This window comes from Phaseolus vulgaris, chromosome 7, assembly GCF_000499845.2.
Source record: "Phaseolus vulgaris cultivar G19833 chromosome 7, P. vulgaris v2.0, whole genome shotgun sequence".
NCBI classification, from domain to species: Eukaryota; Viridiplantae; Streptophyta; class Magnoliopsida; order Fabales; family Fabaceae; genus Phaseolus; species Phaseolus vulgaris.
This window is the reverse complement of record NC_023753.2, coordinates 34,131,526-34,149,543: the sequence shown is the minus strand read 5'-3', so window position 1 is coordinate 34,149,543 and position 18,018 is coordinate 34,131,526. Positions and strand designations below refer to the sequence as shown.

The window sequence follows — 18,018 nt, the reverse complement described above, 5'->3', positions numbered from 1 at the left end:
ATTAATACGTTATTTACCGGTTTTTTTATAAACGCACCTAAAAAAATTACACACTTAAAAAACCATACTTTGACATTAAAAAAAATACACCCACTTGATAACTACTTTAATAATATAATAATATATATTAATATTTTAATTTATCTAATTAAAATATTTATATTTTGAGTTGTATAATAAATATATTTTACTTTATAAATGTCACTCTTCTTTTAATTTCTTTGAGCCTATGCTGTAGTTCCCCCTTTAAAATGATTCACTAAGAAATTGATTGAATTGAAGGCATAAGTAAATATGACTTTTTTATTGTTTTAGAATTTTTTAATTTGGATTATTGTAATTTATTATGTGAATTTATCTTTTAGTGGCTTCAAATAGAACTATTTGACACCTGTAAAAAAAATTATTTATAACTTCTTCGAATCTTAGCTACCTTTTAAAAGAAATCACTAAGAAATTAATGAGATTCACCAAATATTCGATTTTAATTGTAATTTAACTTATATTTTTACTTTTACGATTCTTCCTTTTTTCTTGAATAACTTTAATGTATAATTGTTTTTTAAGACATGATTACAATGACATATTTTTAATTTTTTTAAATGTTACATATTTATAAAATTATGAATAATGACATGAAATAATTGATGATAGTTTACAAGAGGATACCTGACTAGTACATGGACAAATTTCGACAAAGATTACATGGTTTAAACATTTTTTAATATTTACTCAAATATATTTTTTAATAGAATAATAATTTGATTATTTTTGTAAATTCTATAATTAATACATAATTTTTTTTTTAATTATATCAATCACGGACAATGTTTTAATTTTATTCCTCCTCACTTTTAAACACTTGTTCCCTTAATTTAAACAATTTATCTTTCATTTCATTTTATTTTATTTCATTTATTTATTCTTTTCCACTTTCTCACTTTTTACTTCCTAATCCAAATATAGACTAAATAAAAAATATATAAAATGAAAGAATTATTTTACTGAGAATAACAATGAAATATGTAACTTTTCATGAGTTCTATATATTATGTTTCACTTAAATATAAAAAAAGTGTATATAAAATGAATACTTTTCAAATTTGTCTTCTTTTACAATAATTATATTAACAAAATTTGTAATTCATTACTTAATTTATGTATTATTTTTAGAAATATCAATTTTCCCTATTTTTATGTTACTTCATTTTATTTTATTATTATTGAATTCTGGCTCAAACATGAAGTCCTTAAAAAGGAAAAACCCGTAGTGGTGTGCCGTCGTCCTAAGACTCACTTTCTATATTTCATCTTTTTTAAAAACTACCATTAGAATCTCTGCATCAACAAATTCAAGAGGTTGTTTTATTTTGTTTTTTCGTTTTAAATAATTTAACTTTTAACTTTTAAATGAATTTATATTTCTGTTTTTTAGTGATTTTTTTTAATTTACTTAAAAAATACTTTAATATTTGTATTTACATATTTATGATCAAGAGAGTAGGATTATTTTAATAATGGAAGTAGATATTATTATTGTTAATATTTGAGAAAAGGCTTTAAAACAAAGTAATAGTTAGAAAACTTGAATTCAATTCTCGAAGATCTATTTAAAACACTAAAAAGAAAAACTTTACCACTTTAGATTATTTTACATGATTAAAATGATTTTTCTATGATTTGTGATCTATTAAAATAAATCTTTTCAAGAATAAAAACTACATTTGTGCTTACTTAAAAAAAACAATCTAATAACTATTTTATATTATAATTGTTAAAAATTAAATAAAAAATAAATTTTCACTGAAATATAGATCTAATAAAAAATGAAATTCTTTTAATTGTAAACTAAAATTGTTCCTACAACAAGGACCAAGAACACTAGACTCAGGTTGACAAGATTTAACTCTTATACAAATCTTCTAATCTTGGGCTGGACTCTCTCGGTTTCTTCTTGGGCTGGATACTCTGGACTTCTCCTCACGTTGGGTGCTCTCGGCTTCTCGCTCAGCTAGGTGCTCTCGGCTTTTCCTTCACACAGATGGGGGGTGTACCTGCAAGTCGCTCCGATGCCAAAGTCAGAAAAGATGTAGTGTTCATCAGATAAAAATCACTCTTACCTTTTTCTTACATTGACCTCCTATTTATAGGGTTTCTTTAATGGGCTTTCCACTTTTACCTTTGGACTTTCTTTCCACACCATTTTATTATTTACGCACCCCCTACTACAGGTTTCTATCTTAATTGGGTCTTATTATAATAATATTTATATATTTTTTTTATTCTTTTATGCATAACCTCTCGGTTATGTCTAGTATTTAGTTTTCGGCCTAAACCTCTCGGTTTTAGCCTATCAGCACAACACTTATGTGTAACCCTCTCAGTTATGTTTAGTATTTAGCTTTCGGCTTAACCTCTCGATTTTAGTCTACCAGTACAAAAATAATGTCTTTAGATATGAAGATATAAAAAAAGTAACATTTTCCTAACGGTTGTTTCCAACCCCTCCAATACTACATTCTTTTGAAGCCATTTATTGTGGTAGACAAATTCTTGGTTGAGATTATGGGAGTCACATGTTTTTTTGATTTGTGAGATGTGGTGTGTTGTGTTCCTCAGCGTTTTGCCCCAACACACGTAGAACCAATTTCTACCAGGCGTTAGCTTTTTGCTGCCCATCATACACTTTTAGAGGGTTTAAGTTTTTAAAATATTGCCACAAAAATTCATGGTTATGGATTTGATTAACTTATTCTCTGTAGCCATAAAGTAAAGGTGATAGTTTCATAGGATGTGTGGTTCGACTTTTTAAAATATAAAATTCATTTTAAAGTCAGAATAGAGGTTTTAAAATTCAGTGAAAGTTGGGGTTTAATTTTGTGTGTTAAAGATGAATTTTAAATTTAATCTGTAACACTCCAAAAAAAATAATCTAAATTATTACCATTCTACAAATTTTTATACAAATGTGAGGATATTCAATAAACATAATAACAACTAACCATTTCTGGAAGTCTTACTAGAAACTAACACCTGATTCAAAGATTATCACCGAATCCAAGAGAAATAATTCGGATAAGTTCAATACAACTCAAGTCATGCATCTCATATGTTACGGTGTGCATGAACTCTCCCATCAGCTTCTTACCACTTGATATCTTAATCTAAATGACTTAGATCATCAGTGAAACTCAGAGATTTTTGTTACCACATAGGCATCAATACTTAATACACAACAAACATCGCTTCAAGATTTAAGGGCCTAATACAAGTCATCCAAACAAAACAAAAATTCAGTATATGGTAAAATAAGTTGATAGAATTACTCTTCTCAACTGACCCCACCAAGATTTATGAATAAATCTTTAGGAAGAACAGAAAACAAATGATCTTTAGAGAAAAAATGAACTTACTATATTTGAAAATATGATGAGTAGAAATGCTTCCAGGTACAACTTGGTTCAATCAGATTCTAAAATAGATGAGATATTGAGTAAGAAATGAAAAGAGAAGGAAGAGAGAAAAAAAAGAGAAAATGGAAGTCTACATGTTTAATTTTTAATGCGGTTACACAATTCAACATTATAAAATTAAATTTTAAAATAAAATTATATTTAATTATATACTATTAAATAATTTTATATTTAATCGATATTGAATTTCTAACAATATTTTTATTTTTTTATGGTGAATTTCTGCCATAAGATTACCTTGCTTTCACTAGAAGAAAAAAAATAACAAAAGCTAGATAGAATACCATTATATTTCTCTTTAAAATATTAAAATTATTTTATAATGCACTTCCAAGCTTATAGTCAATCACTATTTAGAACACAAATTCATGTTTTTTTCTTCTTCATGAAAGTGATCTAATTTTATGTTGCTATTATCCAAATAGGTAATTTTTAAAAAAATATATATTTGAGTAAATTGTAATTGGAAACACTATTTTTTTCATTTTGAAATTGTATTTTAAAACACAAGTTTGGAGTAGACAAATATTTTAACATTTAAAACTTATTTAGATGCAAATTTAGTTTCTAAATCAAGCTTAGAAGCATAAATTTTATTTGTTTAATATTTTATTTTTTAAAATTGTACAATACTTTTATTTCTTAGTAACAATATTTTCTTTTTATTTTAAGTATAAGGGTTAGAAAATGTTACATTAAATTAATTAGAAATTTTGTGCTTTATTAATAAGGTTTGAGCATAAAAAAATAAAAAACTTAAGAAAAATTGGAAAATATTTTTAAAAAATAAATATGATTAATTGAAAACAAGAGAGGATGAGAAAGAAATGTTGTGACCAGTATATCATCTCCTCTATAATTTGACCACTACAAGAGCAGTTAGAGTCAAGTCCTTTTTATAATCTTAATAGAAGATTTAAGTGTCTTTTATTAAAAAAAATTATTTATCTTGAACAATATATTGTTTAATTATTTATTTATTCTTACATTTCTATTGTTTAATTTATTGTAGTAATACACATTGATTATTTCTTTTTTATTTATATCTTTATAATTTAACTTATGTACAGCTATGGAGAGGTCCTCGGAACATAACTTTATATTTATTTAATTTAATTTTAATTATTATTATTTTTATTAAATTTATATTTATGTCATTTGATTTGTCTTTCTTTATGGATTGATAATTTATATTTATGTTATTTAATTTATTTTAATTTATTTTATTAATTTTTTTATGTTATGTAAGTTATTTATATAGATATTTTTTATTAAATTTATATTTATGTAATTTAATTTATCTTTAGTTATTCATTAATCTTATTTATTAAAATTATAATTATATCCATTTAATTTATTTTCAATATTTATGTTATTATATTTATAATTATTTTATTCAATTTATTTTCGGATTGGTCTTTTTTTTTATTAATTTAAATTTATTTTATTCTATTTATCTTTAGTTATGTATATGTTAATTTAAATTTTTTATTATTTAATTTATCTTCAATTAGGTACTGGTCCTATGTTTCAATTTATATTTATGTTAGATTCACTTCCACTTATATATTTGTATTTTTATTCATTTACGTTTTATTTATATTTAATTTACTGTAGTATGTGAGTTATTTTTTTATATTATTATTTATAATAACATATTGTCCTTTCTTTTAAATTTATTTGTATATGATATATTAATCATATCTAATTATTTATTTAAATTTTTTGTTTTAATTCTTATTTTATTGTGTATTATTTTACACATTATTCTTTTATAATTCAAAGAAACGTGTATAAAATAATAATAATTATTATTATAGAGTAAAAGTAAAAAAAAAATAGTTAAAAGAAAATTGTTCCTATACTCTATTATTATTATTTGTATACTCTATTATTATTATTATTATTATTATTATTATTATTTTATTTATGACGTGTATAGATTATTAGTTAAGACAAGAATGAGATGATCATGTTATTATTTTTTTAAAATGTAAAATAATATTAATATGTAAGTTGGGAAACAGTCTTACATTTCTTTGTTATGAATAATTTCAACTCAAATAAAATAAAAATGGAAACAAAGTAGTAGAAGTAACAACCAGGATTAAATTAGGTCAATGTGTCTAATTCAACTGATTTCTTGTTTAACTTGTTTGGGACGAATATAAATACACAACCTTCTGCTAAATATGCAATATATACATTAAACACACTTGTAAAATGAAGGAGGAAGTTCTTCCAATGGATTCAAAATGAATACACCATCCCCATAATTTGAATCCAGTAACCAATCACAACCACAACAATCATAATCACCACAACGCAATCCACCACGTAACAATTGTCACCATTATGGAAACTAACATATTCTTAAGTCACCAAAGTATTGTTTACAAAAATTGAAGTTATTAATAAATAAGTTTAACTTCTCATTCTAATATTTTTTTTTCATTATTAATTAATATTAATTAACTTTAATTTTATTTATTTTTGTGTGTCATTATTAATTAATATTAATTGACTTTAATTTTGTTTATAATTATAATGTATTTTTTTATTTAAAATTAACATAATTAGATAATTAATAATAATAAAAATAATATTACCAACATCTATTTACATTAACTTTATATCTTAAACGTTTAATTTATTGTTATATATATATTTTTTATTTTAATTTCAATTTCATATAACAGTATTTTTCTTTAATTTAAGTTTGTAGATTCAACTTTTGTTAATTTAGTGTCATCAATAATAATAATATATTTTTCTAATAATAACATTAGTAATTTTTAAATTTTTATTTTTCTTCATTCTCTTGAATAAATTAAATTTTAAACTAAACATTTTTAATTTATTATTTTATATTTATTTTTAAAAAATAATTTATTTTTCAATAATTATATTTTTAAGTATTTTAAACATTACAAACATTCTATATTTTTACGACCAATACATTTATTTTATAATGCATTTAAAATTAAAATTATCATTTCTTTTTCATTTTCAACCAAATAATAATGATAACTTTAACAAAAATTGAAAACCTCTCCCAAATTTTGGTCCATAGTAGTCTGTAATCAATTGCAACGATTATTCGATCACCGCATAATTAATTTTGGATAATCGCATAATTAATTTTGGATAAATATTAGAGAAAAGTCAAAAACTCAAAAGTGGATTTCGATCATTCACCAAAAAACCCAAATTATCATTCAATGAAAACCAAAAATAAAAAATAAAAATTGAAAATCTTTCAATCAAATACAAAAATAAGAAATAAAAATAAAAAATCTCCTCGAAATTCGGACTATCAGTAACCAATCTCAAAAACATTCAAAATCATTCGATTATCGAATAATTAATTTTGGATAAATATTGATAAACCAAAAGTCAAAAATTAAAAGTCGAAATTATATTTTACACAAACCAATTTCAATCATCCTCCGAAGCATCTTTTTTCACTCCTATTCATTATAAAAAAAATACTCTTAAAACTTGACTTTCCATAAACCAAATTATAAGAGATTTTTTTTCCCAAATAAAAAATAAAAATCCAATGAGATCACACCCCCATGGTCTCAAATGTTAATCTCACAATAAACAATAATCAACAAAAATACCGTCAACATTCCAACTACCATGACAAGACATCCTGCCCGCCCACAATCACTAAAGCAGAAAACCCTAATGGCTTTTATGGTAACCAAAAGCCAAAACAGAATATCGGAATTATTGATCAATCACAGTAACAAGTGCCCCTATATCATCTTTTGCAACAATTTGAACCAAATGGACAGAAAGCGAAAGAGAAGTTACAGAATATAAATACCTCAACAATCGGCTCAAGCATTCCACTACCACTCTCTCATGCACAAACATTCCGAAATGTGATCCCTGCAGTTTCAACACAAACTACAGGACTTACAGTTCTTAATCTAACCTTTAAAATTTATTAAACTAATAAATTTAAAACACATATTAATAATAGTAATTAACGGACCACACTGATTCAGTTTTTTCATAGCTGTAGAGTACCTTGATTATCTATTGCTGATGTCCTTCGTGGTCATGAAAATCAGTGATACTGAACATGGCATGTAATATAATAATAATATATACTTAAAATAATAAAACCAGCATTGACGGCGAGATATCATACATTCATGCAATACTACAAGCGTCGACAAATAATCATATATAATTAAAGGCCAATTGAATTGAATTTCTACACAGTGGAAAGAGAGGGGTTTCCTTTTCCCAATTTCAATTTCCTTATTTGAAGATCACCGCAATCCAACCCGCAACCGCACTGCGGGGAGACGAAGAAGTTATCAAGGGAAAACGAAGCGGAAGCGACACCGACGGAGAAATCAAGGTCGTCGCCGACGCGAACGACGTCGAGGATGTTGAGCCAGAAGAAGAGGACCTTTACGCTTATCCCACGCAGTTCGGTGAGCCTGCCTTCCGATATGTAGCCGGTGATGGTTTTCTGGTAATTCAACTGGTACGAACCTTCGAGGGAGAAACTGCACGAACCGTTCAGATCGGCGCGGAATTTACCGCTGGACGGGTCCAGTTCGTAGCCGGTCACTCCTTTCGGGAGAAGTCCCTCCGGAAAGCGAAAGCTCTCCATCATCTCGTACGCCGTCGGTTCGGAGGTGACGGCGCAGATCATCGGCGAGAGAAGGAGGAGGAGGAGGGCGGTGGAAGACATGCTCAGGTCTTGGAATTGGATTGAGATTTGGTTAATGGTTAATTTGGGGACTCTAGATTCATGGTTTTGTATCTCCTTGGATTATGGAATGAACTAAACGTCAGCGTTTCGTCATGATAAGGAAGAACCGTTGGATAGCCACGTGACTTTTTATATTCTATGGATGGAGATGATGGTACTGATCGCCCAGCCTTTATTCCTGCACGAATCTCGAACCCCTTTATCATTTTCAATTTTTTATTAATTTTTTAACATTATTGAAGCTGCAGCCACCTGCTACACCGAATCCCTACCCATACGAGATATTCCTTTTTTTTTAAATATATATTATTATTAATAGAAAAACACGTCATTTCTTAAATATTTTTAAAAATATATTATATTTTTTTATAGATATATATTATAAAATCGTTCTCACATTTGTTTCAAAATATATTATAATCATAAATATGTTATAAAACTTAAAATATAACTTATGTAGTAAAACTTAAAATATAACTTATGTAGTATATATATGCTTGAAAGTGAAAATACGGTGTGTTTATTTATTCCATTGAACCAATCAGACCTTTTATAAGTCTTTTACACATACACGTAGCACACACCTGTACACTTAAAAAATAGTTAACTATGTTCAATCCTGAGAAACAAGGTTTTATTTAATTAAAACAGAAAAATAAACTAACAATTCCTCCTTTTAAGCCCTGGCTTATTGTATTAACGTCAACTATTTCAAGAATTTGTCAAGTTTCTCAAATTGTTAAAGTTTCACAGCTTTAGTCATTATATCCGCTACTTATTTTTGAGTATTGCAGTATTTCAACTGAACCACGTGATCATTTATTAAATCTTTGAGAAAGTGAAATCTCTCTGTAATGTGCTTACTACATCTATGGAAGACAAGATTTTTGAACAGCTGAATAGTGGAGTTGTTATCCCATAGAATTGTGATTGTTTCCTTTCTTTCAATCCCAAAATGTTTTAAAATTCTATGAAGTCAAATGCATCGACAACACATGCCGTTGCAGCTATATACTCTGCCTCTATAGTTGATAGGCTAACCACTGATTGCTTTTTTGAAGTCCATGATACAACCCCTGGTCCTAATATGAATACTACTCCAGAGGTGCTTCGTCTGTCATCAAAGTCCCCAACATAGTTGTTGTCACTATAGGCTGTGATTTCGGTCTTTCCTCCCTTTTTATATAGAATACCATATTCAGTGGTACCTTGAACATACCTTAGAATACACGTTTTGTAGCAGTCTAATGTGATGCCTTTGGAGTAGCCATGTATCTCCTGATTAGGCTCACTCCAAACATTAGGTATGACCGGGTGACTGTTAGGTACATGAGACTACCAACAACTTGTTTAAATTTGGTGGCATCAACTGATGTTCCTTCATCATCTTTAGATAGTGCAGTGGCTGACACAATTGGATTGCGAACAGAGTTGCATTCTGTCATGTTGAACGGAGTTAACATCTCACGAGATAACGTCTTTGGCAGATGAAAATTCCCACATCACTTTGTATCACTTCAATTCCCAATAAGTACCTCATTCTTCCGAAATCTGTCATGTCAAATTCTAATTGCATTGACTTCTTAAAGTCCTCACACATTTAACTACTATTTCCAATGAAAATTATGCCATCAACATATAGGCTAACAATTAGAATATTACCATGAATTCTTTTAATAAACAGGGTGTGTTCACTAGGACATCAATCAAAGTGTTCTTTGGCAAAATATGCTTCAATCTTGCTATACCAAGCTCGTGGAGTTTGTTTAAGCCCATAAAGAGCTTTCTTGAGCCGATACACTTGATTTTCTCTGCCTTTTTTGATAAATCCTTCAGATTGTTGGACAAACACTTCTTCTTGAAGTTCACCATGTAAGAAAACACTATTTACGTCAAGCTGGAAGACTTCCCATGTTTATTTTCCCATGTGTCTTTTTGAAGAAGATAATGAAGCTCAGTTGGCCATATTTGCAGTTACTGATCCTATTTACTTTGAAGATGCCTTAAAAAGTGAGAAATGGAGACAAGCCATGGATCTGGAAATGGAAGCAATAAACAAAAATGGCACATGGGAGTTGATGGAGTAAAACGGATTTATAAGACTAAATTTAATAAAAATGGAGAAGTCAACAAATATAAGGCTAGACTTGTACCAAAGGGGTATACTCAACAACTTGGAGTAGACTATATTAAAGAATTTGCACATGTGGCACACATAGAGACAATTCGTTTGGTGGTAGCACTTGCAACTCAAAGAAGATGGTCAATCTTCTGAATTATGCGTCTTTACATGGTGAATTGAATGAAGAGGTATTTGTGAAGCAACCATGTGGTTATATGCAAAATGGACATGAACAAAAGGTTTACATGTTAAAAAAGGCACTTTATGGCTTAGGCAAGCCTCACGTGCTTAATTCATGAAGGAAGGTTTTGAGAAATGTGACCATGAGCATACTTTGTTCATCAAGCCCAAAAAAGAAGGCAAAGTATTAATTGTAAGTCTTTACGTTGATGATCTCATTTTTACTAAAAATGATGAATTGATGTTTAGAGAGATTAAAAATTCCATGAAACATGAGTTTGACATGGCAGATCTTGGTAAGATGAGGTATTTTCTTGGTTTTGAAGCCTTGCAAAGATCTAATGGTGTTTTTATGAGTCAGAAAAAGTATGTATTTGGAGGTGCTGAAACGGTTTGGAATGGACAAAAGTAATCATATTCATAATCTTATTGTACCTGGTGGTAAGCCCATGAAAGATGAAGGTGGAGTAAAGGTGGACAAGACTTACTATAACAAGTCGTGGGTAGTCTCATGTATCTCACACCTACTCAACCAAGCATGATGTTTGTGGTGAGTCTTGTTAGTAAGTATATGGAGAATCCTATTAAGCTTCAGGTAGTGAGATATTTTAACGTTTGGAATTTTCTATTTGAAGGAGGAGATGATGAATTTGTTTCTTACACTAGAGTTGGATGAGAGAAAGAGTACTTCATGTTATGTGTTTTTATTGAGTTCAGAAATAATATATTGGTCACCAAAAAAGCAACCAATAGTAAGTTTATCTTCCACATAAGTAAAATTTATTGTTGTAGCTTCATATGCATATCAGACAATATGGTTAAAAAGAGTATTGAAAAAGTTAGATCATAATCAAGACAAACCAACTACTATTACCAGGAATTTGTTATGAGATGGAGATAAATTGAATAGTTACACAATATTAATTTTAGGATAGAATTGTTAAGTTTTATTATTCTATGTATTAATTTTATTATTTTATTATTCTAGATGTTAGGTAGTTTTGATGTTTGTTACCACTTAATCAAAATATACCTTAAAATGTACCTATTATTAAGACTATTATTAAGAGGTGGTAGTTCATTTGATTATGATTTGTTAGATGTGGGTTGCTATTTATTGTTTTCAACTTTTATCCGAAAGTCCTTATCTTTTTATAAGTTATTCTGTTTTACAGCAGAACCAGTTAATGATCAAGACACACTTTTTTTTATGATTTCGAAATAAGTCTCACATGTTAAAAAAAAAAGGCCAAATTAAAAATTTAACTAATCGAAACAGAGAGAGAAAGTTATCGATTGTTGTCACGGTGGCATGGATGTAGAAGTGTGCATACAATTTTTTTTTTTTTAAATGTACCGATAAAAAAATAAAAATAAAAATAAAAAATGGGTTAAAGCAAATCCGTGATTGTTGCAGATCTGAAAAAGGGTACTTGCAATAAGAAGCTTGCAACACTTTTGAAAATCATCATGAATCTTAGCAGAGTCACTGTTCCGGTTTTGTTGTGTCTTCCTTGCATACCTAAGTCTCTGGTGTTCTGCAACTTCTTCTTTATCTTTGAAATTTTCAACAAATAATAATAAAACAACAGAACACCAAAATGAATCAGAATAATAATTACAACTACCACAGAAACAGACAATGCTGTTTTTTCAAATACTTATATCTAAAAAATGTTATTTTTAGTTTTTTTAATTTAAAATTTTTGGTTTCAAATAAATAACTATCAAATTTATCATAAAGTAAAAAAAAAGTGTACACAAAGTAGGAGAATCTCATTATGAACTCTATATTGTTATAAATTATTACTATTGTTATTTTAGACTTTTTTTTATTGTGTTACAAGGAACATAGTTTTAGAAAAAAGGTCATTAATTGTATAAATATATTGATAAAATATTTTTTGTAGAAAGAGGTGTGCCCACAGGGATGAAAGAAAAGAAAAAGAGACATGCTTAATTTTGTTAGTTTGATTTGGTTGAAGAAGAAGTGAAGGAGAAATCATTTTAAGAAAATTGTAGAACTTATTTTTTTTTCATTTATTTTTGTATATTGTTTTCACACTTACCTTATCTTTTTTTTTTATCAAATGAACTAAATTAAATAACTTTAAAATATTTTATCTCTATCTTTTTTATATTTTTTTATTCTACTAAATAATTAGATATCCATTATTTTTTTACTTTTTCTCTCTTTTATCAACTTATTTCTACTCTATCTTTTATCTTCTATATATGTTTATTTTCAAATAAAAATTACTACAAAAAAATCCTATAAACTTGTTTATATACCTCATATTATGGAAAAATAATTAATGTTTATTTTATTTTCGAAAATTATAAATTTTAAAATATATCCAGGAATATTTTTTGTTGTAAATAAATAAATATATAATACTTTTTGAATCTATTAAAATGTTTTTGAATTTTTTGGGAATATAAGAATAACATATTTTAATTGATTAAAAAAATATTTTTAATTGAGTAATTTATATTAAACTTTGTAAATTATTAAAATTGGTCTTCTAGGTTATGAAATCAGTTTTAACACATTAAATCTATCTTGTATAAAAATAATATTAAGTTATTTTCATGGATTCTATTGGGAAAATTTTCAAAATAATTTCAAACATTTAAGAAGAACTTGTAGTTGAGAAAAAAAAACTTTATTGAGTTGCTTTAGATGATTGATTACTTGAAAATCATTGATTGATGAATCACATGGGAGATAACTTTTTTTTTCTTATATTGTTTTACGACTAACTTAAGATATATTGTTTCCTTTTTCTATTTTTTATTTATTGTTGTTCATCATGGTGGTGGTGAAGATATTTCTTTTATATATTTTTCGAAATGAGACACCGAACATATTCGAGGTATGAGTCATAGGCAAACTTATATAATGACACCAGGTTTTCTCTTATTTCTAATTTCTATCCAATATGAGAGACCAACTTACACTTAAATTCTCAATATTTCTTATAATAAAGTTACACAAAAGGTAAAATGAGATAATATAAGGTTCAAAGTTTTGTTATTGTGTGCTTTCTTTCTTATTTCTATGTGTAGATCTTGTAAGTAATTATATATATATATATATATATATATATATATATATATTGTCTTTCTTTATCTCTCATTCTTGCATATTAAAATTGAATTGAAATTTTATTTGGTGCACATATAAAAGTTAAAGAATATTAAAAATGTTGTAAAAATTACCTTGATTGTGAGGAAATACCACATCCGTTTGCGAAAATCTTCTTAACCCATCTCTTGAACTCACTCATTAATTGTAACATTTTATTTAGTAATTAGAATTGGATTGAGTGAGAAGTTCATAAATTTCAAACCGAAAAAACCCAGCTCAACCCAACTACTTAATAAATATAATAAAAAATATTATTTATATAATAATTTTATTATAAAAAATAATTTATATTTTATCATATAAACATTATTTTGTATGTATTATAATGGCTGTCATTACCTTAGTAAAAATTACTAGAAATGTTAAATTTGAAGTATTTTTGTCGTAATAAACAGTTATTTATTTTTTATTACTCAACTCAATAATCCAACTCAATTCAATTATAATTAAATTGAATTGTGTGCTAAAAAAATCTGTAGACTTAATCTAAGCTAATTAAATTTAATGAAATGGAATAAAAAAATGAGACTAAACTCATGCAGACTAAGTTACCCCCTGTATTCTTATTTCAATATCTCTCAGTTTATGCAAACAAGGATACTATAGCTGGCTAAATACTCACATGTCCATAACTGGCTATTGGCTGTTCTCTTTGGCATTTCCTTGATTTCATGAAAAAAAAAACCAATTTATCTGTATCATCATCTATTGAAACTATAGTTGCCACTGCAAACTTCTTTGGTTGAAGTTTATTTTGACTGACTTTGAACTTCCCAAATCATCTGCCACACTATTTTGGGATAATCAAATAACAATTCCACTATCCAACTTTTGATGACCCTTCAAAACCTATAGACACATATCATCTCTTCATTCATGAACATGTGGCTTGTGGATTTATTCGATTGTTTGCAGTCAATTTTCAATTGACAGAACTTCTCATAAAGCAGTTCCTAATCCTCTGATTGCACAATTATTATCCAAGTTGTTGACTGGGAGTATTAAATGCAATGTTATTACAATAAAGATATGCGATGGTTAATACGACACATCCATCAAACGATAACCATAACCACGATGATTCTACCACGGAGTAGTATTTGATGCACCACATGCTGATTAGATCCACCAAATTAATAAGACTGTTACAACATCACTTGATTTATGCATCGACTCACAAGTGCCAACCCCATCAAACAGTCAATGTTACAACCACAAATGAGACTCTCATGATAAAAAAGCTACTAACCGGAAAGTCCGCAGAAGCAATTGCAACTGAGAATTGGAGCTCATCCTCATCGCAAGTGATTGCCACAAACTCACAATCATTAGCCACAAAAACTAACGTTTAAAAGAAAATTATCTATGGTAGATCCCAGGCACACAAGACATATCTTGACATAAATAATTTACAAACCTCACCTCTTATATGTTTTTTTTAGGATTGAATTAAATTTCAAATTTTATGATCCTAACCATGTCTTCTCTAACATTGTTGTCAGACTAATGGTGCCACATGTTAATAGACTGTGTTACCTGTAAATATTCATTCTCACCCTTAAGATATTCCATCACTAAGAGAGTATATTTGAAATACCACGTAAACTAAAAAACATAACAAAATAAAATAAAATAAGTCTGTTGCAAATTTGACCTTATGAATAGCACTTCGATCTCTTTTAATCCGAACATTCTACTCTTCCTCATAACATAACACCCATTCTAATAGACAAAAACTCGTAAGGTTCTACTTTGGGAAACGGGCAAGAAGTGTAATCTAAGGCCCTTTGAATTTACCGGGGCAGCTGTGTAATTAGTAGTCAATCAAGCATTTTCAAAGAAGCCCAACTGGGAAGTCGTACTGTTGAAGGACAGACATCATATGCAGCAGCTAAGGTGTTTGTTTTTTTGGCAGAGACTGATTGGGTTAAGAAGATAAAAAAGTATGGATTGTCTAGAATTGGTTTTGCGTAGATGGGTTTTGGTTGAAAATTGATACCAATTTTCTCTTAAGGGTATTGAAGCTGGTGCTGTGTGGGAATCATATTACCATAACCCATTAGTTAAGACCTTGGTCGATTCAAAGGCCAAGAAGTTGTTTACCATGTCTCCCCTCTCAACTATCTTCAACTAAGATCTACCTAACTAATGTCGACAACCACACGACATTTACCCTCTTAGGAACATGGATTGAAAATTGCACTTTGAGTTGATCCATTTCTAAAAACTGTCAAAACGGGATAGACTTAATAATCAAACCAAAGAATTACTCAATGAACACAAAACTAAACTCCACATTCAACACGTCTTACAAACTTAAATGTTCACGACACGTAATTGTTTGAGATTAATAGAATTATAATATTTCTTACTTACTCAAATTACGGCGTCAACGAATATTAAGGCATTGTGATACAAAAGACAAAAAAAAAAGCGATATATCCAATAATAGAGTTGTGGCAATTACAATGAGATTTGTTTGGATTCTGAGAATAATGGCAGCATAAAGGGCGGAAGCCCCTAGGCAGAAAATCACGCGAGGGGGAACCACACCCAGAAAAAAAGCAGAGTAATTATTAATTAAAAGGCATAAAAAAAGAAGAAAAAAAGACAGATAGATCTACAGTTTGCAAGCAGAGGAGAATAATCCAATCGAATAACAGAGAAGGGTAACTAAATTGAAGAAACGTCACCGTTTAGGGGAAGTTTGTTGCAATCGAAGCCACAGCCGCACTGGGGGCTCTCGAGGAAATTATCGACGCCAAAGTCGGCGGAAGCGATGCCGACGGAGAAGTAGATATCTTCATCATCACGCTTGACCTCGACGATGTTAAGCCAGAGGAGCAGGATCTTGACGGTCACACCCTTGAGATTGTAGAGCCTACGGTTGGAGATAATTCCTGAGATGGTGGACTTGTATTGGAGCGTGTAAGACTCTATGACGAAGCTGCACGTTTTGTCAAAATACACTGCGAAATGCCCCGTTTCTCTGTTCAGCGAATACCCTATCGCTCCCTTCGGAAGAAGCCCCACAGGAAATCCGTACTCCATAAGAACATCGTAAACTGATAACCTCTGCGGTTGGCTAAACGCGCATGATGCTGTCAAACACACCACCACGATGCATAGGAATTTGATTGAAGAAGACATCATCGTAGGGCGCTGCCTCTCACTGCAACGGAACACTCACTTCCGGAAAATTTTGTCTTGCTTTTGGAAGATACGGTAGATCGATATAGAGAGAGAGAGGGAGACTTTTCGGTACCAAAAGCTTAATAATTATAAGATATTAGAATAAATAAAGAGCCTGTTGAATTATTTCAACTATTATTAAAATTTAATCAAAATTAATAAAATTTAAACTCTTATAAAAAAATTATATTTTTTCCTATACAAACATAATTTTTATTATTAAAATTTTAGAATAATTAACCCATTTGTCTGTTGATTTTTATTTTTTTTTGGGTATTTTTTAGTCATTTAAGTAAAGTAATTAATTATTAAATATTAATTTATGGTAAAACATTTGTTGTTGATTTATTATCCAGTGGTTTGGAGCATTTGTGGGGGGCTGCTGACTGGCTTGGCCTACTCTTTTGCTTCACTGATATTTAATTTCTGGTTCTACTGATCTACAAATATTAATTAACGAATTAATCGATCAATTTTTTTACTAGTACTTTTTGTTATTAAAACATTTGAAGGAGTACTATTATTTTATGCATGCGAGGAACTCGTGCGGCACGTGACAGAGCTTTGTCTCCACTCGAGGTAGCCACTTTTTACAGTATTAACGCGAGAAAGATAATCGCTTATATTTTCATATGATTTTAACACATTCCTAATTGAGACATGTACATGTTTGTGAGAGATCCATTGGATAGCTCCGTCAAATTTTATTAAAATAAATTTTGATATAATATTAAGAAGTCAATTTAATTACAATTTTGATAATTATCTCTACTTATATTAATGTTATGCCTAATCGATATAAGATTTCTAATACAATTAAACATGAATTATATTACTAACTTTTTATTATTATTTTTACTAAACCCTATATTATAAATCCTAGACTATTAACAAAATTTAAACTGTAATATTTTTTCAAGATCCTTGAAACAGAAAAACCTATAAAAGGACACAAGCATCAAGGAGAAAGAGAGAGCTTCATAGAGTTTTTTTAGATTCTTTTATTCTTTGTAATTCTTTTGTTTTGCCTCCACATAGAAGACTAAACATTTTTTGTTGATTTATTTGTAATTTCCCATTGAGTTCTGAGGTTTTGGTAAATAAAAGTTTTGATTTTTAATTCTCTATAGCAGTTGTTGTTTTAATAGTCTAATCTTCT

At 28.5% G+C, this 18,018-nt stretch overlaps 3 protein-coding genes across 3 annotated transcripts; all 3 read right to left on the bottom strand.

Moving 5' to 3' along the window:
- Positions 1–7,604: 7,604 nt before the first annotated feature.
- Positions 7,605–8,532, bottom strand: LOC137830247 (uncharacterized protein At5g01610-like). The gene has a single exon (XM_068637444.1). It carries the CDS (start codon positions 8,191–8,193, stop codon positions 7,705–7,707), a length of 489 nt encoding a protein of 162 aa, XP_068493545.1. The 5' UTR covers positions 8,194–8,532; the 3' UTR covers positions 7,605–7,704.
- Positions 8,533–9,174: 642 nt separating this feature from the next.
- LOC137829418 (uncharacterized mitochondrial protein AtMg00810-like) lies at positions 9,175–10,086 on the bottom strand. Its single transcript, XM_068636220.1, has 3 exons — positions 9,963–10,086; positions 9,507–9,652; positions 9,175–9,390 (listed from the first exon to the last, which is right to left on the bottom strand). Exons 1-3 carry the CDS (start codon positions 10,084–10,086, stop codon positions 9,175–9,177), a joined length of 486 nt encoding a protein of 161 aa, XP_068492321.1.
- A 5,994-nt stretch (positions 10,087–16,080) lies between these two features.
- Positions 16,081–16,937, bottom strand: LOC137830244 (uncharacterized protein At5g01610-like). Its single transcript, XM_068637442.1, has one exon. The coding sequence runs from the start codon at positions 16,818–16,820 to the stop codon at positions 16,341–16,343; it is 480 nt and encodes a 159-aa protein (XP_068493543.1). The 5' UTR covers positions 16,821–16,937; the 3' UTR covers positions 16,081–16,340.
- Positions 16,938–18,018: the final 1,081 nt, after the last annotated feature.

Coding starts and splice junctions, on each gene's coding strand:
- LOC137830244 (XM_068637442.1), bottom strand. CDS start 16,820: ATGATGTCTTCTTCAATCAAATTCCTATGCATCGTGGTGGTGTGTTTG.
- LOC137830247 (XM_068637444.1), bottom strand. CDS start 8,193: ATGTCTTCCACCGCCCTCCTCCTCCTCCTTCTCTCGCCGATGATCTGC.
- LOC137829418 (XM_068636220.1), bottom strand. CDS start 10,086: ATGGTGAACTTCAAGAAGAAGTGTTTGTCCAACAATCTGAAGGATTTA. Junction 9,653..9,962: donor AAACAAACTCCACGAGCTTG/GTATAGCAAGAT, acceptor TCAACATGACAG/AATGCAACTCTGTTCGCAAT. Junction 9,391..9,506: donor GGTCATACCTAATGTTTGGA/GTGAGCCTAATC, acceptor CTATATAAAAAG/GGAGGAAAGACCGAAATCAC.